Raw genomic sequence first — 21,356 nt, forward strand, 5'->3', positions numbered from 1 at the left:
AAACTGCTTTCGTTTTTTTATATAGATGAATGTAGAGAGTCCTGAGACCTGAAGTTAGTCCTTGTTTCATCAAGTCTAAGCTATGGGACCTAAGAGCAGACTCACTGACCAGGAGTTTGCACAGCTATACAATAGGAAGCATAACATGTTTTTTATTTAGGTCAAAGATGAATATACTCTTTAAGCACTCTATACAATTATTACTAAGTAATAAAATAAAGGTTTAACAAGTAATATTAAAACCTTCAACATCCCCTTCACAGACACAGGATCCACAGAACCACAGCTCACATTAGGCACAATCTAATCGAAGTTCAGTATGGTCCCAAACATGACGTGACTGCTGAAGTGCAAACACAATCCCTGACCAACTAACAGGAGGGAAGTCTCAGGGACCATGGCAGGCCCGCTGTGTTCTACATCACACATTCGTCTCCTGAGGGGTCACGCTTAGCTTCCATGCTCTGTGCTGAGAGAAGCTGACAATAGGGGATGCGTGCAGGGGGCAGTGGCAGGGACGACAAAGGGCTGCTCAACTGAAGAGCAATCACACACTGTGCAGAACCTGCCTGGAAAAGAGGACAGGATGGGTGACATTGACTTTTAAATGCCCGCACTTTTTGTGTTGCATCAGAGGACAAAATAAAGAGCAGTTGTAAAAGCCCTAAGACAAAGCCGCCAGCTTGCAGAGTTAGGAGGAACTCTGTAAGAGCACTCTCCAGCACAATAGGTAACCAGCACGTTCTAAAGCAGGAGCTACGTGGGCATCAGGTAGGGATGCTACTTTGGGTAGAACAGATTTAACAGAGGACTTAACGAAATCCTTTTCAAATTTAAGATTTAGAAGGTTATCAGAAAAGGCCGGTGACTCTGAAGCAGACAGTGACAGAGGAAGCAGCCTATTCTGGTGACACAAGAAATAAGGTGACACAAAGTGAAAAAAAATAGGGAAAACACTAGCTCTCATCTAACTAGCATAAATGAAAGCTCAGTGCTGTCACTGCTACTCGGCCTAACTCTTCTCTACCACGTCTTGTAATTTAAGAGCCCTGTGAACTCTTTAGAAAGCTATAAAGAAAACTGTTTTTTCTTTTTAAATAAGCGCTTTAACTAAGCAAGCCATTACATTTCCTGACACCTTACACCAATGAAAAAGAAAAATAGAAATGATTTGTCTTTTAATTACATATTTTCGTAAGTTCAATACACAGAATAAACAAATATCTAAATCTACTGCTTTCACATAATCTCTTGCTCATTCTTCTATAATTTAAAAATCCAAATCACTATCCGATTAGTATAACCAAAAGCAAAAGAAACTGAATTTTTTGCTTTATTTTCATCACTTATAATAAAAGCTAAGATTCAATATAAAAACTATAGTCATTCAAATTATTATTTATTTTGCGCTCCACACGGGTTGTAGGGATATAACTAAGTAGTAGACTAAACTCCTTTAAATCAATACTTGATATTCAAATATTATATTTATTTAATCTTATCAAAATATTGTGCAAATTTCTAAATACAATAAAATAATCCTTCAATGTCTAAAAGTAAACACAAAGGCTTTGAATGATTTTCATTTGTGGGAAGGAGAGCTGAAACTTAGAACAGCTCAGTTAACTGGTGACCACAGATAAAGACCAAAGACAGAGAAACTAGTCCCTGGATATTCAAGCTTATTTTACCTATAAAAGGTGAAATTTTCTCGTGAGAATAAAATCAAACCTAAATTGCAGACAGAACCAACTGAAAACAAGGTTTCATTATTTAGAATTTTGCTTTACAGATATTTTGTAAATCTTTAACCAATTCAGCCATGTTTAATCACACTTTAGGCCAATTCTCCATTAGAAATGTTTTATATTCATCCCTTCCTCTCTGGCTTTTCAGTCACTATCTTGGTCTGATCTCTCTTCATATAATGCTTTTCTCAATGCTTTTTTTCCTAATCTAAAATATAAAGAAGGATTAATACAAAAGTCCTCTATTAGTCGCTCTAACTATAGTCGCTTTAGTACAAAAACAAACAAAAAAACCTCACTTCCATCACTGGACAAGCTATTTAATCTTCCTGTGCCTCAGTTTCCGCATCTGCAAAATAAGGATAAAAAATGGCTAGCACTGTATCCCTATGCATGTGCCATATGCAGGTGGTGAATTACTGAACTAAAGAACGAGTAACTCCTAAGACTGTCCAGCATCAAACGAGGCAGGAGACTTAGCACACTGACAGGCACAATGCAAGTTCACACTAAAGAAAAGCTACCATGAGTAAAAGGGCCCCAATTTCCACAAATCCTAATTTAAAATTTTCTGTCCTGTTTTCAAAAGAAGGCCATGGTTATTTAGCCTTGTTCCGCCTCACCAATTCGATCTCCAAATTTAGCATCCCCACTTAAATCAAACCAACATCTTCCCTCTTCCACCAAGAAGTCAAGCTTATTTTTGAGGTTTCAGCACTTCATTCCTACCATCCTCTAGAACTGCAGCTACCCTCTAAGACTTCACCTTCCCGTTCCCAGCCAACTACCAAATCCTGCAGCTCACAGCCCACCTGACCCCAGAAGCATTCCCTAAAAAGGCCTGCTTTTATTCACTTCTCTGTCCTCTCTAAAATTCTTACAACATACATTCTTTTATATTACATGCTACTATCTAATCTTCCCATGTAAACACTGTAAGTTCTTAAAAATGACGACGACACTGTTTCTTTTACTTCCATATTCCCTAGCCTTCCCAAAGCAATTGTGTGTACATTAAATACAGAGTAAATTGATTGATCGAAACTGTTACCAATGGTTATTTTTGATGAAATTATGAATAATCATTCCTTCTTATAGTTTCTAAATTGTTAAAAACAAAAAGGTTTATATGGCATTCTATTAATCAAATATCTTAAAATGGTATTTCTACAAATCCACAATGAAATAACTTATGCTTCAAAAATCCTAAAATAGCTTCTTAATCACACACAAATATATCCCTAATGGTTAGTGAAATTTGAACAGCTATTTATTTCTGAATTGTAATTCTTAAAAAACATCAGTGGCTCACACATAGCACCCTGGATTACTGTACTATTCAACGTGCACAGCATTTTCTGATGAACTAATAGTCCACTGCTTCTCATTGCTTTTCAAAAATTAGTATTTTCATGATTATTTTATGCTCAAAACTTTCTATTACAAAGCAAAACTGACACCGTCAAAGTATTTGAATGTATTTGATACTCCAAATATAATTTTTAAAAATGCTTACCTAATCCTTTTTGTCCTGGATTCTTTGCAAAATTAAAAGTAAACTGGTAAAAATCCTTAAATCGTCCTGGTTCTTTCAATTCTTGTTCCATCTTGGGTATCTGGGCCTTTAGTTTTTCTATGCTGTCACATCTACATCGTAAAATTAAGTTTATAAAAGATGAACTTTTCCACTATAAATTAAGAACTTATTTATTCCTATGAGGATTTGTATTTATTTCACAGAATTTTAAAAAAAATCAGAGTTGGAATTTCATTTTTTACATTATATAAATATATACAGGTATAGATTAACTGGGGAAGAGGGCTATACAAATTAAATGTTAGAAGCAATTACTACTGTTAAAAGAAATGGGCTATTATTTTTGACTACATAATTCACTGGACTATCAAACATTGACTGGCAGGATGCCAGCTGCAGTGAACAGACAAGAATGGGTTGAAATCAGCATTAACAATCATCAATTTAAACTGTATTAGACACTCCTTATATAGTAACAAACCACATGTCCAGCTTCCAAGCTAACTGAAAGAATAGTCTTTTGATTAAGTGAGCAAGTATGCCCCTTAAAAGCTTACTTCTTGTTATATACACGGTACAGTAATAAATATCAGCTCAGCCCCCTACCACCTCCAACTGAATGATCTCAAACCAACATCAACACACATTTCCTACATCTGCAAAGCATTCAACTTCCAAGGACATGAGCGTCCAAATAACCAAACCTTACTTTCCTGGTAATAGTCTTAAGAAATAAAGTAGAAATATATTTTCTTATAGATTCTACAAATCAATCATTCCACTTTTTTCTTCCACTCATTTCTGCATTCATTTTCCTTCTATGGTCTTAACACCTTGCAGAAGATTTGTTTGCAAATTATTTCTATAAATAACTTGCAAGTTCATTATACTTTACTTGAATTCAGCTTCAAATGAAAAAGAAAAGATGAAACCTGTTTCCAGGACTTCTAATGGAAGCTATTCTGGCACAGACAATTCGGGAAAGTTCCGAGCAGGGCTGTGCTTTGGGCTCTAAAGCCCCTTCTCCAGCCTGCTGAGGAGTTGGGCAGCGTTCTGGGCAGCTGGGCCAATACAGGTGAGAAAAGGCTGGGTGGGGAGCACAAGGACCTATAGGGACCCACCTCACTCCCCACAAGGGCCAGGTGTGCGGGTCCTGCAGCTTGGGGCCCTTCCACACCTGTGAGGTGGGTCCTTCGGCTCCAGCGGCAGCTGCTGTCTCTGCTACACTTCAGAGACTTCTTTTACCCCTTTTACTAGCTAACCACCTTTCACCTAATAATTATCTAGACTACTTTTTCCTCTTCGGGACACTGTGTGGTCTTTGTTTTTTGACAGAATGGTGACTCATCTCAGAGTCTCTCAGGCTCAAGAACCAGAAGCCTGGACTCAGTCCTGACTCCAAGGCCTCCTAATTCTATCATGTCTCTTTGCTTCACTTTCCTCACCTTCAAAATGAGAATATAAACACTACTTTCTCACAGAGTTGTTGTTAAGAGGCAGGTGAAGTACATGGCACAGTTCCTGAAATAAAATAAGTGCTCCATATATGTTAGCTATCATTATTCAGCAGTGGTCCACTGCTGACCAATAAGAACAGAAGGGGCGATTAAAACAGAAACGGCAGCCTGTTGTCTACCCACAGTCTGAACATTTCTGCAGTCTTGTAAATAGAAAAAACTGGAGGCGAGTGGTAGAGCTACTTTACCTATGACTTCTTAAATTTACTTATCCAAAGATAGTCAGCAAACAGCTGTCAAGTCATAAACGAACAAAAGATGACTACTGACTCCTAAGGCACCATCCAGTTTGAAAATCCTAAATTTTTTAAGTTTTAGAGTTCACAGCTCACATTACAAACATGCTCATCTCATTTATCTGTGTTAAATGTGAAACAGAGGATAAAAGTATCACGGGATGGGGTAGACTGTACAATAGAGATAACCACAACCCCAGAAAACTTGGTAACCTGGGAACTTAGCGTGTCAGGCAGTTTCTACCGACACCAACATTTTGACGGCCAGTAAAATCCATGTCACAGTTCAGTTCTCATAGTGGAGCCTAACTCCCTAAGACTCACACGGACTCACCCCAACTCCGTCATGCCGTCCACAAACTCCTGCCTGGAGAACTCACACTGGGTCGCGGCTCTGAATTTCCATGCGATGACCAACACACTAATGCTGGCTGGATCGAGTGCCAGGTCATCACAGAACTGCTGTATTCCATCTATTCCAATTTTATTTTCATCTTGAGGATCTTTAAAAATAATAATGCAATATTAAATAAGTGCCATAATTTATTATGCTACCTTCTTAAAATTGAAAAAAGTAATGTGCTTTATATTCCATTTTTTAAGTGATCACAAAATGCCAAAGACATGAAGCATTATTACTCTAACAGATACTTTCCCCAAATCATATTTCAAGCCACTCTGCCCCTTAAATAGGATTCTTAAGATGTACAATGTACCTATGCAGATAGGCACTTAATTTTTTATTTCATTTATCCATGTGAAAAATGTTTCATATGCAAACACAGTCAGAAAAAGCATATATAGGGATAAAAAACTCTAACTGAAAACATCTCTATTTCGTTTATACAGGTATTCTAAATTAATAGTATTACATAAAGAAATTTTCTCAGTTCATTTTACTACAGCAGCTCATTTCTTGAGTGTCAGAGAAATCAGAAACTACCCAATTCAATCCCAATCTCAACAATATAAACAGTTTAATTAAAGCAAACAACAACAACAATATTTATCTTTAAGACAGGCAAAAACTAAAAACAACAAATACAAACAGGTATCATACATTGTTACTGGTGTGACTTGCTAACACCTTTCTAATAGTAACCTGGCAATATCACCAGCAATAAAAAATATGCACATCCTTTTACTTTTGGGCTTAAGTATGTACACAGTATAATTCTAGTTTTGGAAAACATTTGAAAAAAACTTTCTGCATAAATGTAAGAAAGACATGAAAGAGCCAATCCAGCTATTAAAATTGTTTATACCTCAGGAAAATAAATGAGGAAAAGATAAATTATTAAACTTTTCTTCATTTTGTATTGTTTAACTTTTTAAAAGCATTTATTATTTTCTAATTCTTTAACAACTATTAAAATTGTGCTACTTTTCTTAAAATCTGGTTCAGCTGGATTCTATGAAAATGAGAAAAACAATCCATTTTTGTTCCCATTCCCAAATTGGATGACTGGAGGAGAAAGCAGGAAAGAAAATAGTACAAGAAGGAAATCTAGTGAAAACTGCAAACACATTGTCCCCTCAAACCTCCTAAAGTAATTCCAAGCTGCAGAGTTCTACTGGACACACCTGCCCAATCTGTGTCCCATGTGCTACTTGGTTTCTTACAAGCTTGTACTTTGAAAAATCTGGTTGAATGCATCTGAAGTCACAAGCAAACACTCACCTTTGTATCTACTGTAGAGCTGTTCCAACTTCTTTCTATCCAAGGATCCTTTTACACTCTCTCGTATATAAAGTTCAGGATTTTGGAAAAAATTGTCCGTTGCAACATCTAACTTCCAGTCATTTTGAGACAGACAACTTACTGCTGTTTTTTCACTAGATTGTGTGAAGATCATAAACTGACGAACTTTATCCTTCTGCGATGATTTCAACTTGTTCTATTGAAATCAGAAAATAAACTGAAACCATGTAAAATCACATAAGACTAAGTGTTTGGACATAGTTGTCTAAGTCAGTCATTCTTAGCAATATTTTTTTCATCATAAACATCAACACATTTCACATTAGATTTATTTTTGATCTACATGAATCAGAAACACAAATGTTTCAAATATGTGAAACATAAAATTTGGTGATTTTGGAAAAGAAAGAAGGAAAGAGGCAAAGGTACTCAAGCATGCTGCGTTAGGAAAGTCGGCCCAGGCACCTACGCAGCGCGTCCCGAGGGAGCCCAGTTACTCACAACCCAGACCAGGCATGGAGCAAGCCCAACGAGGTGACGGGGGGAGCAGTGCCAGCACCCAGACAGGCAGCCGCGCCCACAGGCCTTTGTCACAGTCCTAAACCTCTCACAAAGGATAAGCCATTCTCCCCAGTCATCCCCTCTGCTTCTTTCTTAGTTACCAAGTGGGAGAAAGCATCTGAGTGCCAGCATCCCTCCAAGATGATTAACAACAGAATTTCCTCTGCCTTCCGCTCAAATCTGAAGCACTGACACTTGAGTGAGCTCTCTTCATCTTCTACCAAGGTTGTTAAAACTCCTGTGGTTGCCCCCTCTTTTTCCTTAGCCTGGACCTAGCAAAGGCTCTCCAAACAGTCCCTCTACCACAATAACCTTATGTGCCCAACTGACAAAACCTCCCTTCTCATCTAGCCAGAACCCAAGGGAGAAGAAGGTAGGGTCAGCAGCCCTCCCTGGCCACCCCTACCCAGGACCCAGCCTCCTTTCCCTCTCCTTCCCGGCTGAAGCCAGCAACACTTCCTGGTCACCCCTGTCCAGGACCCAGCCTCCTTCCCCTCTCCTCACCAGCCTCCCCACCAGCCCTCACCCCTCCCAAGTCTTAATGCCAGCTCCTAACAAAACACTCAGGTTTGGTGAAAAAAAAAAAAGAACTTGAGTAGGTCATACATTAATAGAGTGGTCTGTGGTTTAAGAAATCTGAAAACCCCAGAATCTGTCCAAAGTGAGATCACAAACTTCAACCCCTGCTTGTACAGATGAGAAAACAGATCCAGGAGGGGAAGGAATGTGTCAGGTGTAGAAATGGGGCAAGAACAGAGAGCTCTCATGAATCCAAACGGCTTTCATCAACTTTCCATAAACCCCAGTGCTCCCCGGAGATCTTTTTAAAGCTTTTGAGCTTTTCAGGAAAAAGACTACCAAGGATGAAAACATTTTCACCTATATAAACATTATTACCTATGCAAAATCAAGTATGAAAAACAATCCTATCTCTTGCAATGCAAAAAATGTTTATGCCCTGGAGTCTAAACTGTCAGGCATACTCTCTTTGCTCTTATTATGTTATTGCTTAGGGTAGCAGATTAAAACCTCAACTTATGTTCTCCATTCAAACTGACAATACAAATTCAGTAAACTGCTACTTCACTAGTATCTACCACCACTGGCACCAGATAATTCGTAGTCCATTATACAATACATCTTCTCAAGCCTCTAAAGTGCCTTCCCTTTTGAGACATCCAAGGGTGAAAGTCTCCCTGGAGGCGTGGGACATGACATCCCAGGGATGAGTGGGATCAGCAATGCCATCCTGACCAAAAAGGGGGAAAGAAGTGTAACAAATAAGGAGTTCAAGTGGCATTAAGAGGCTACTCTGGAGGTCGCTCTTACACAAGCTTCAGATAGATATTGCTACCTATCATAACTTGCCAAACTCCAACCAAAACCACTCCTGCCAATTCTAAAGAACACCTAGGGTGTTATATAAGATTCTACAAAGGTTCCATGCATTAGGGTAACTTTCCAGAAACCTACACCTCCAGATAGTTCCTGGACCAGATAAGTCAAAACCAAGAGGGGCCAGCCTCTCCAGAACATCAGCTAGTTCCAACCCATTTTATCAACAGCCCCTTCCAACATGAAAAAGTTAGAATGGCCATAGCCCAAATACCCCTAAAGAGTGGGAGAAAGTGCAAAGGTGATAGTGGAGCTATACAGAGAAGGTAGGGTTTAACAAATGAATATGATTGCTGAATCATTAAACTGATGTTTCTTTTAGTCTCCAGTATCTTAGAGCAGCTAGACGCAAAAACCTAAAAGCATGGAATTGTAAGCCATACCAAACTCTGAAATCTATTCTACAACTAATTGTTGTGATGTGCTTTGAAATGTATTGCTTTTTTGTATATATTTTTCACAAAAAAGAAAAAAGTAGATTGTGCTGATAAACGCACAGCTATATGATGACAATGTGAACCAGTGATTGTACACTTTGGATGATTACATGGTATGTGAATATTACTATAGCAATAAAGATAGAAAATAAAAAAGGTCTTCTCTCTTGAAAAATGTCTCCTTCTCAAGATTTACTATTTAGTAACAACAAACCCACAAAGAAATGGAATGACAGGGAAGATAACTGTTCTAATTTTATATTTAACTAAAAATTAACAAGGAGACCATTTTGATTTCAACTTTTATAACTGACTATTGTTTTATTGGTTTTAAACGTTCAGTTAGTATACCTTTCTCCCCAATATAGTGTACCAATATATATTTTAATTCTTCTTGGAAGGACAACTGTCCCTGAGTCCACCATGACCGTCAGTGACTACTGTACAATGCTGCAGTGATGGAGATTAACCTGTAAACAGATCCTGAGGCCACATCATGAAATTTTTTTTTAAATGTAATTTTAAAATTATTTTAACTGTGGTAGCATATATACAACAGAATATTTCCACTTTAAATACTTTCAAGAAAATTCAGTTGCGTTATAAAGAAATTACTTTTTATTAAACCTGATATAACTTCTTTACATTACCCCTCCTCCCCCACTGACTGCTAAAAGTTGGATACAGCAAAACAATCAAGTTTACGTGGGTTTTACCATACAGCATTAAATACAGAGCTCTGCTCCCTGATGTTTCCATCATTTTGTTGAAGAGGAAGGAAAACCACACTTGTTACTTCTGCAATCTAAAGAGCTCTTCACTCTATTAATGACTTCCTATCAGAAAGCAGGATACTAGAAAACTGGGAGAACAGCAAGGAACAAAAAATTATCTTACCCACATAAACATACCATATTTATACAAATGAATTACTTAATTCCATGTCCCATCTTATTTGAAAAAAAAAAGTATATAATAGTTAACTATTTTAACTGGTTTAAATATAAATTTCAGGTATGTGAGGCAAAATTAATGTTTTTTTCATCAAGAGGTTAAAAAACAGGAAAAGAGGGGCGCTTCACTTACACACACATACACACATACACCCATGGAAGAATAACGAGCACCCAGCAAGGGGCTGATGGTCTGATTGGGCCAAGTGGGCTCAGCAGCCCCTGTCAGCAGAGTCCCAGAAGATCCCTCCCCGTGGGCTTATAATTCACTCTTCCCATTTTTCCGACAGCTCCCAGTGCCTAAAATGACTCTGGCACTTGTTTCCTGCTGGGGAGTATAGGCCATCCAGAGGTCCCAAGGGCTTCCTGCAGCTCCTCCCAGCTCTCACACTCACACCACTCCTTTTCCAGTCCACAGGGGTGCACCAGGCAAGATGCTCTGATTCTGACAGTGTAATCAAAGGGTTACATTTCTCTCACCTTAAGGAAGGAAAAAAGGGTGACTAATAAAAAAGAGTACCTCACTGAGGCTGAGTTGGGGAATAGAAAACAGGTGGAGGAAACACAGATGCATTTTCTGTAGTTTTATTATAAACCCAGTGGGATCTTCCTAACCACCAAAAATATGTGACAATTATAGTGCTTCAGTCCATGCAATTTACTTTTAAGGCATTTATATTCTGATTACTTTTAGTTCTAATATAGAAATGTGGCCTCTTGTAATAGCAAACTAACCGCAACTGTATCAAAGATTTTCAAAATTAGAAATACTATCATAATCTGGAGAGTAAAAAGCATTTCAAAATGAAAAATGCCAAGCTATCAATTTATATGGTTCAATACTTAAATGGAGCACATGTTCACCTTTTCTTCACTCAAGAAATTTGAGAATAACATTTAAAATTGTAGTTTATCAAAAAAAATTTGAGACAAATGCTTTGGATGTTGCCAAGTATAACAGAGTAAACTATATTTTGCCACTGAACCTACCAACTGTATCGTGAATAAAAAAATGGAGCCTCTCTCTCTTCAGCCAACACAAAAGCAAATTCACTGCCCTCCCCCTGTCTACGTGGGACATGACTCCCAGGGGTGTGGACCTTCCTGCAACATGGGACAGAAATTCTAGAATGAGCTGAGACTCAGCATCAAGGGATTGAGAAAACCTTCTCGACCAAAAGGGGTGTGCCAGTCTGAATCTGTGGTGGACCCCAGAAAAGCCATGCCCTTTGATCCTCATTCAATATTGCTGGGTGGGAGCATTTTGATTGTTTCTATAAAGATGTGACCCACCCAACTGTGGGTGGTAACTTTTGATTAGATGATTTCCATGGAGGTGTGTCTCCACCCACTGAAGGTGGAGTTGCTTACTGGAATTCTTTAAAAGAGGAAACATTTTGGAGAGAGTCCCTTTTTGGTTGAGCCACGAGGAAGTTGGCAGACGCTGCCATGCTCATGCCCTTCCAGCTGAGAGAGAAACGTTGAACGTCATTGGCCTTCTTGAACCAAGGTATCTTTCCCCGGATGCCTTAAATTGGACATTTCTATAGCCTTGTTTTAATTGGGACATTTTCTTGGCCTTAGAACTGTAAACTAGCAATTTATTAAATTCCCATTGTTAAAAGCCATTCAATTTCTTGTATGTTGCATTCTGGTGGCTAGCAAACTAGAACAAGGGGGAAGAGTGAAATGAGACAAAATAAGTGTCAATGGCCAAGAGATTCCAAACAGAGTCAAGAGGTTATCTTGGGGGTTATTCTTATGCACGAAACAGGTATCACCTTGTTAGTCAAGATGAAATGGAGAGGCTGGAGGGAACTGCCTGAAAATGTAGAGTTGTGTTCCAGCAGCCATGTTTTTTGAAGATGATTATATAATGATGCAGCTTTTACAATGTGACTGTGTGATTGTGAAAATCTTGTGTCTGATGCTCCTTTTATCTACCTTATCAACAGACAAGTAAAACATACAGAATAAAAATAAATAATAGGGGGAACAAATGTGAAAACACATTTAGATTGAAATGCTAGTGATCAGTTAAAGGGAGGGGTAAGGGGTATGGTACATATGAATTTTTTTTTATTGTCTTTTTCTTTTTCTGAATTGATGCAAATGTTCTAAGAAATGACCAGGATGATGAATATGCAACTATGTGATATTGTGAATTACTGATTATATATGTAGAATGGAATGATCATAAGTTAAGAATGTTTACATTTATTTGTTGCAATATATTTTTTTTTAATTTAAAAATTAAAAAAAAAAATGGAGGCTCATCCAGAATAAGAAAGAGGTCCTCTAATCCTGTATAGCTTAATGTAATGCCTGGATACATCCTAGAGTACAGTAAGTAGATAATCAAAAGTACTGGCAAAGTTCCTTGAGGGATGGGAGAAAAAATATGGAAGTATTAAACTTTACCATCAGGGAATCCCCTGATACTGTGTAAAACATTAGTGACACCCAAATGAATAGATCAAACCCTTGATTTACTCTAGTGAAGCTTATGTAGGTAGAAGAGAAACTTAGCCTACCTATAGGTAAGCCTAAGAGTTACTTCCAGAGGACCGCTTTTGTTGCTCAGATGTGGCCTTTCTCTAAGTCCAGCTCTGCAAATGAAATCATTGCCCTCCACCCTAGGTGGGACATGACATCCAGGGGTGAAAGCCTCCCTGGTGGTGTGGGAGATGACTCCCAGGGATGAGCCAGGCCCTGGCACTGTAGGATCAACAATTCCATCCTGACCAAAAGGGGGAAAAGAAATGTAACAAATAAGGTATCAGTGGCTGAGAGAGTTCAAATAGAGTCAAGAGGCTACTCTGGAGGTCATCTTACACAAGATTCAGACAGACATTGCTACCTATCACACTTTGCCAAACCCCAACCAAAACCATTCCAGCCAATCCTAAAGAACACCCAGAGTGTTATATAAGCCCCTACAAAAGGTTCCATGCACTAGGATAACTTTTCAGAAACCTACAACCTCCAGATGGGTCCCTGGACCAGATAAGTCCTGAAACCTAAAGGTTTCAGCCTTTCCAGAACATCAGCTAGTTCCATCTCCCTACCCTATATTAATTGGCCTTGGCCCAAATACCCGTAAAGAATGGGACAGAAACATCAAAGATCATGGTGGAGTTATACAGAGAAGGTAGGTTTTCACAAATGAATATGATTGCTGAATCATTAAACTGATGTTTCTTTTAGTCTCCAGTATCTTAGAGTAGCTAGAAGTAAAAACCTAAAATTGTGGAATTGTAACCTATACCAAATTCTGTAATCAGTTCTACAATTAATTGTTGCAATGTGTTTTGAAATTTATCACTTTTTTGTATATATGTTATTTTTCACAAAAAAGTAAAAAAGTCGATTTGTGATAATAAAAAAATATTTATTCCTTCCAGCATCCAATGCTCTGGAGCAGCTAGAACGAAAATCTGAGAGGATGTTATGGTAGCCCATGACAAACTCTGGGATCTGTCTTGTAACTACTTATTGAAGATAGCTTTGAAAACTACTGCTTTTTTCTGTTTTTGCTTTGTATATGTTATATTATACAATTAAAAAAAGAAAAAAATGGAGGGTCAGAAACACTCTACAGTAATAAATAAATAAATAAGAATGATTATAAAGTTAAGGAATCCTTCCTGTAAGTATTTCCTTCAAGAAAAACACTGAATATGGAAAATGGCTTACCAGTCAACTAAGTCTTAACTATTTCAAAGCAGAAATCATGTTAATGGGGGTAAGTGATAACTGTTTTTAAGAATAAGATTCATTTTATTTTATTAGTTCTATCATTCTGAATTTTCATATTCTCACTCTTAAGTTTAACTTCAGCCAATACGTCCGAAAGAAGCAGATGCCTAAGCCTGAATTAGGAACTGGGTTTCTAATTCAATTCTAGTTAACTCAGGATTCAATAACTCTAGCTCAAGAAAGACAATGCTTTAAAAATCAAAACTCCTTAATGCTCACCCATAATTTTCATTAAAAGCTCTGTATATTGGTTCTCACAGGTTTTTTATGGAATTCAGTAATTTAGTCTAGGAAAATAGTACTTTCCACATATAATACACAGTATTCAGCAAATGTAACCAAATGTTACCATTATCCCCAAACACTCATTTATAAAAAACTTCCCCTAGACTATAGGGCTAAAGTCAAAAAGCAGAAAAACCTAAGTTTAACGAAGGAGATGGCCTATTAAGAACGCTTTCCCTGGTGGCTCTCCTAGAGGAGGGAGAGACCTCCGAAGCTGACAGGAGAGCAGGAAATCCTCCCCTCCAACTGCACAAAGAGGCAGGACAAACAGCAGGACTGGTTAATTGTGTGGACTCTGCAGCCACGCTGGCAGGATTTTAATCCCAGCTGTGCCTCTTAACAGTAGTGTGACTTTGGGAAAATTAATCTCTCTGGGCTTCCATTTCTTCATCTGAAAAATAAAGGGTATGAAGGCTATATGAATTAACTCAAACTCTTAGAATGCAACTAGCACATAATACAGATTCCTCAAATGTTCAGGAAGGAAGAACACTCTGGAATTGCTAAAGGAAAAAAGAATATACCATAATCAGAAAACTAGCTAAATTACTGAGCTCTTACTGTGTGCCAGGCACTGTGCTAGGTATTTCATTATCAACAATCTTTCAGGGTGGTTATCATTAATTCCATTTCACCAACAGGGAAACCAAGCCTCAGAGCATGATGTATCAAAGGACAGACATTCAAAAAGTAGCAGAGCTAGGAAAGGAACCCTGCTGCAGTTTTTACATTTACTTTACATTGTCTCCAAGTGAAAGGGAAGCAAACTGGCGAAACTACAATCTGATTAAAGTGTGTCTGGGGTGGGGTGGAGAGAATATTTCTTATTTTAAGGAAAAGTACTTAACGGATCCTTACCTTTTCAAATGTAAACAATTTTCATTCTGACTAAAACTTCCCCATTAAGTATTCCCTTACAACCTAACCAAAAGACTAATTTAGCAGTGGAACTTCCCTTTAGTTTTATTTTTGGAGAGGAGAGGAGGGGAACAGGTTATTTTAAGACAAGCAATACAACAGGGAGAAAGATGCATTTATAGTCAGTCTATGTTAAAAACAACTGACAAAACCAACTGGCTACAGCCTACAATTCTCAATGTGGATTTGAGCAAACACTGGTTCCCTTTGCCAGTGAGAAGGCTTGGCCCAGGTTATGGCAAGAAGAGATAAGAAATGGCATACAATTTCAAATATTACACAAAACAAACAAAAAGTCCTCAAATAGCATTCTTTTAAATTACAATTCACAATTTAGAATAATTACTTATGTTTAGGCCTGTGTTATTACTTACAAATTTCCTGAACTTAAAATTTCCTGAACAATTAAAATGAACTCTTAAGAAGTACTGCACTACTAAATCAAATGTGAATGCATCATATGTAATTATTGTACACAATACATGATGGCAATCCACCGGAAAAAAATTTTTCATGAACTATACCTGTAAAATCCAAACTGGTTTTATAGGTTTTTGTAGAATTTTTCTCACCAGTTTTTTAAAAATTACATTTATTGAAACAAAGGATTTCTTCACTCCATCTCCAGAATTATTTGATTATTTAAAAGAAGACAACTATATATGTGGTAAATATTTTCATTTGGGTTTGAAGATTTTCTTCACTACTAAAAATTATTTTTGCTAATTCCTGATAAACTATAATAATGGATAGAAATAATCTCTATCAAAATACTTGTCTTTTTTCAACTAGAGATATGAATGAAGCCGATCTGATAGGACTAAAGTAAACCAGATGCAGGGTAAAGGAAGACATGGTTTATATTTTAAAACTTCAACTTCTATGTGAGACCAAAGGGAGATATGTTCACTTGGTGCAAAATTTATATTTTTGGTAGCAAGATATCTCATTTGCATGGTCAGTTTATTCAAACACCATAATTACATGGAATCTTAATTAGGGAGTGAGATTTTGTCGGTTTGTCCAGATTAGTGTAATGCCCCGATATATCCCAAAGTAATCTGGGCAGAGAATTAAAAAAGTATTTGCAAAGTTCCCTTGGGGGACTGGGGAGAGGAAGAAATATTCAACTTCTACATTTGGAGAATTTCTGATATTCTCACAAGCACTGGGACAACCAATTCAATACGCTGAGCCCTCGATCTTGGGGTTCACCCCTAAGAAACTTATCCCTGCAAAGGATAGGCTAAGCCTACTTAAAATTAGTCCTAAGAGACATCCCCAGAGAACATCTTCGGTTGCTAGATGTGGCCCCTCTCTCTCTAAGCCAACTCAGCAGGTGGACTCACTGCCCTCCCCCCTACTGGGAACTGACTCCCAGGGGTGTAAATCTCCCTGGCAACATGAGACAGACACAGCATCATGCGATTTGGAAAACCTTCTTGACCAGAAGGGGGAAGAGAGAAATGAGACAAAATAAAGTTTCAGTGGCTGAGAGATTTGAGAGTAAAGAGATTATCCTGGAGGGCATTCTTATGCATTATATGGATATTCCTTTTTAGTTTATGGTGTATTAGAGTGGCTAGAGGGAAGTATCTGAAACTGTTTAGCTGTGTTCCAATAGCCTTGATTTCTGAAGACAACTGCATAAAGATATAACTTTTACAAAGTGACTGTGACTGTGAAAAGTCTGATGATCCTTTTATTCAGGGTATGGACAGATGAGTAAAAAAATACAGATAAAAAGTAAATAAATATATAATAGAGGGAACAAAGGGTAAAATAAATTAGGTAGATGGAAATACTACTGGTCAATGAGAGGGAGGGGTAAGGGTTATGGCATGTATGGATTTTTTCTTTTTCTTTTCTTTTTCTGGAGTGATGCAAATGTTCTAAAAATGATCATGGTGACAAATACACAATTATGTGATTATACTGTGGCCCACTGATTCTTGGGGGTGGGGGGGAAACCTAAAGTGATACTTTAGATGGTCTGTATGGTATGTGAAGATATCTCAATAAAAAATATTTTTTAAATACAAAAATAGGGAAAACAGTCCAACTTGGAAAAAAAAAAAAAAAACCACTGTCTTTAGCCATTCTCTTCAAATAGAGAAAAGTGATCCTGGAAAAATGAAATCTCCCAATGCTAAGATTTGGTATCTACTCAATGCCCAAATCCAGAAATATTAGAATCTTACAAATAATAAACTCTAAATGTTTACTGAAATGACATAAATACATCCTACATATATGACAAGGAAACTGACCATGCACTTCAGCAGCTTATCTCTGGATTCCGTATTGATGGTTTTAAGGTATAATGCTATAGAACTCCTTAAAAGGGACTATTCAAAAGTATATCTCCCAGACTCTCACAACACAGACCACAGGAGCCTAATCACTCCTAGTGATTAGGTATAAAAAATAAACTCAACAACATGACAAAAGACACTTTCAGTGGCCTTTTTATTTTTTTTTTTATTTATTTTTTTTTACATGGGTAGGCACCAGGAATCGAACCTGGGTCCTCTGGCATGGCAGGCAAGCATTCTTGCCGCTGAGCCACCATGGCCCACCCATCAGTGGCCTTTTTTTACTTTATTGTTACTACTGCTTTTTCTTGGGGGTGGGGGGACACCTAAAGTGGCTATGTCAGCTGGATAGTCAGCTGGTTATTCAAGAGCTTGTTTGTGTCCACAAAGCAAATGAATACTATATGGAATTCTTTCTCTTCATCAAATGTCATGGCCAATACTACCACAACTTGAACATATTCTGAAATGGAAAAGGGGGGGGGGGGTTCTCCTAGGTTTCCATTATGCTTGACCTAGTGTCTCCAGACCATAATCACAACAGCCACTGGACTCAGGTGAATGCAGCTCTTTAAAAACTTTACCAAAAAAACCTCCATTTTTTTTTAACTACATGCACTAAAGGAGTCTGTAATTTTTCAGTTACTTAACTGTACACATGACATCATTGGATTTGCTATGAAACCCTAGCCACTATTCAGTGTGATGAGAAGACACCAAGGACAAATCAACCTGAGAGCCACACCTGCTGCCAAGGGGCATGGGAACTGTGCAAGCCGAGCCAGCGCTCTGCTCCCCCAGCTCTCCACCTCCATCAAGCTTAGACCCTGGGAGCCTCCATATCCACAAAGGTAACAAACAGGAGGTAGTAATGTGCATCTCACAAGTTAGAGTGGAGACCAAATAAAGGTTGCAAATTGTCTGACTAGCAGACACCAAGCTCTCAATAAATGTTAATTTCGTCTTTCCCCATGTGGGTGCCAACTTTCTGCATATAGCCATTAAACCACAACCACCAGAACCAGGCAAAAGCATCAACCCTAGTGTGTCTAAGTGAACTGGACAGTCAACCGGTTTTTACTCAACAGACACAGTCAGCTTAAACATAACTCAAAACGCTGTACACCAAAGCTACAAGGTAGAGAGTAAAGACAACTGATTGTAGTAAAGGTTTTGCTGTCTTAAAAACTGCTTTAAAAAATAATTTTTAATAGCACTTTATGGAGCAACAGAAACAAGGAAGCTTATCAAACCACAGGTGCCCTGCAGGGGTTTCCTGTCTCCTGGGGTGAAGCCAGCCCACCTCCATGCAGCATCAGCAGACCTCCCCCGCTCCAGGTCCCCCATCCATGTTTGGCCCAGCCCAACATACAAACTGCCCGCTGCTCCTCAAACTCCACCACGCATCAGCACACCTGACCTCCGCGTCCTCAGTTGCTCAAGCAGCGCCTCCCCAGGAGAGCCAACCCCAAGCAGCTTTCAGCACCCACTGGGACCGGGTCACCAGTGCTCTGCTCTGCCCCTCACTGCTCAGCATTCTTCCATAGCACTTGTTGCTATCACAGTAAAGGAGAAAATTAGATATACTATGTTTATTATTTGTTTCTCCCCAGTAAAATGTAACCTTCGCCAGAGCAAGGATGTTTGTCTGTTGGCTGATGTAGCTACACCACCAGTGACTAGAACAGTGCCTGGCACACAGTAAATAATAAATAGTTTAAATTAAGTACTCAATAAATAGTTTAAATTAAGTACTCAATAAATAGTTTAAATTAAGGCCCAGCTTTGATTTACTTGTAGATATGCAAAAGACCGTACAACAAGTTTTGACACAACCTTGAATAGGCAGGCATTCATTTAGATTTGTAGGCTCAGGTATTTGTTGAAAATAAAGTCCTAAATTTCAAAATCCAATTTTTAAAAAGCCATTAAAAACAGTAATTAACTTATCAATGATCTACTCATTTGAATTGTTACTTAGCTCATTCAGTAATAACATCTTTTTTCCTGTTTCAATCAGTATTAATAACTTAATTTCAAATCAACTTTTGAACCATTTCTCTAGATTTAATGTTTGAGTTAAAAGATTTACATGTACCACAAATACTAGGGAGAATGACAGGCCCAGAGAAAAGTGTCAGTTCTCCCACAATCTTGCAATCTTGAATCTCAATACATCCATAAGCCTCAATTTCTTCTTTGGGGAAAGGGTAAATTAAATGATCTCTGAGGTCATTTCAGCTCTATCATCCTGAGTCTACACAAACCTAGTATGCTACAGCCCACATGCACGCTGACAATTTCACAGAGCACTTACAGAGAATTATACTTCATTCCTGCCAGCTCATACACACCAAGGGTGCATATATATCCATTCATGACACCAAAATATTGCCGGGTTGGAGTAAGATAAGTGTCATTCGGCAGAAACAAAACCAGCTAAATACAAGCTACTGGGGCAGTCCCTCCTCACACCCTCCTCAAAGAGTCCCTCTCACTTCCCATAAGCAAAAGGACATCATTTTACGTGGAATTCAGCCCACACTCTGACTATATACTATCAAACATCTCTCCTGAAACACAGACTCCAACAGAGCCAGGAGCATAATCACCGATGTAAACAAATTATCTAGACTACAAGGGTCTCCAAGTTTGTAAGAAGTTTTTTCCACATAGAAGAGACTAAGTAACTGATCTGTTAAAATCACAAATTGCCTCTGACTACTAGAATGAACCACTTACCCTTCCCACCGCAAATAAATTATGCACTCAAAAAGTAGCAAAAGTCAGTTTTTCCTAATTTTAAGAAGGGAGACCAGGCTGCAGTCCCCATTGCCCAGCTCCCGGTCCCCGCGTTCCCTGCAGAGACTGACCGCAGCGGCCACTCAGGTTCCCCCTTCCCAAAGCACCCGACGCGCGCGGGGCCTGCGCGGGCGGCCAGGCGCGGGGACGTCTGTCCGCCGGGGGAAGTCTGTCCTCTCGGGCCAGGAGCGTAGAGAGGGCGCCGGGGAAGTCTGTCTTCCCGGAGAAGTCTGTCCGCCTGGAGAAGCCTGTCCTCCCTGGTCGGGTGCAGGGGAAGTCTGTCCTCCCGGGTTAGTCTGTCCGTCCGGGCCTGACGCGGTGAAGTCTGTCCTCCCGGAGAAGTCTGTCCTCCCGGGGAAGTCTGTCCGCCCGGGGAAGTCAATCCTCCCGGGAAAGTCTGTCCTCCCGGGTTTGGCGCCGGAGAGGTCTGTCCGCCCGGGGAAGTCTGTCCTCACCGGCCGGGTGCAGGGGAAGTCTGTTCGCCCGGGCCTGGCGCCGGGGAGGTCTGTCCGTCCCCGGTCCCCGGCGCGGCGGGACACAATGGGGCGGCCGAGGCCCGAGCAGGACAGGCCGTTGCCCCGTCCCCTCCCCCGCCCAACGCCCCCCCCCCCCCGCGCCGGCCGCGAGGGCCCCGCTCCTCCCCGCTCCTCCCCGCTCCGCTCCGCGCCCTCCCGCCCCGCTCGGCTCCCGCCCGGCTCCGGCTAGGCCCGGCCCCGTTCCGCCTCCTCGGCCCTCGAGTAGCGGCGGCGCCCGGGCGGGAGGGCGGGAAGGCGGGAGGGCGGCTGCGGCGGCGCGGCGGGCGGCGGGGGCCGGCGGGGCCGGGGGGGGCCGGAGCCGGGGCCGGGGCTCACCATGGTGGTGTCCTCGGCCGCTCCCTCCTCCTCCGGCTCCGCAGCGAATGGGCGGCGGCGGCGGCGGCGGCGGCTCCGCGCTCGGGTCGCCGGGCCGCACATGCGCACTGCGCACCGGCGGGAGGCGCGGGCGGGGCTCCCGGAGCGCGCGGGGCGGGGCGGGGCGGGGCGGGGCGGGGCACGCGGGGCTGCCGGGGTTGGGGGCGCCGGGGCGCGGGTCCCCGCGCGACTGCTTTCCCCGGCCCCGCCCCGCGCGCGGCGTCCACGCGGGCCTGGGGAGCGCTTTGGCTTTGGCGCGTTGCTTCCGGTGCGAGCCGCGGCGGGCACGCGGTCTTCCCTC

The 21,356-nt window shown here is 40.3% G+C and overlaps 1 protein-coding gene across 4 annotated transcripts in view; it reads right to left on the bottom strand.

Moving 5' to 3' along the window:
- DCUN1D1 (defective in cullin neddylation 1 domain containing 1) overlaps positions 1 to 21,356 on the bottom strand; it is a 58,228-nt gene that overhangs the window by 33,047 nt on the left and 3,825 nt on the right. For 2 of the 4 annotated variants that reach the window (XM_077161156.1, XM_077161154.1), the window contains exons 2-4: positions 6,720 to 6,936; positions 5,373 to 5,541; positions 3,265 to 3,395 (exon numbers count right to left, since the gene is read on the bottom strand). In XM_077161156.1, the coding sequence (XP_077017271.1) occupies positions 3,265 to 3,395; positions 5,373 to 5,541; positions 6,720 to 6,894 (475 nt within the window). In that variant the 5' untranslated portion in view covers positions 6,895 to 6,936. Of the gene's footprint in view, positions 1 to 3,264; positions 3,396 to 5,372; positions 5,542 to 6,719; positions 6,937 to 10,481; positions 10,567 to 21,016; positions 21,118 to 21,356 lie in introns of those variants that run through there. The other 2 variants (XM_077161155.1, XM_077161153.1) reach the window with 2 other exon arrangements.

The sequence above is a fragment of the Tamandua tetradactyla genome, chromosome 5, assembly GCF_023851605.1.
Source record: "Tamandua tetradactyla isolate mTamTet1 chromosome 5, mTamTet1.pri, whole genome shotgun sequence".
Lineage (NCBI taxonomy): Eukaryota > Metazoa > Chordata > Mammalia > Pilosa > Myrmecophagidae > Tamandua > Tamandua tetradactyla.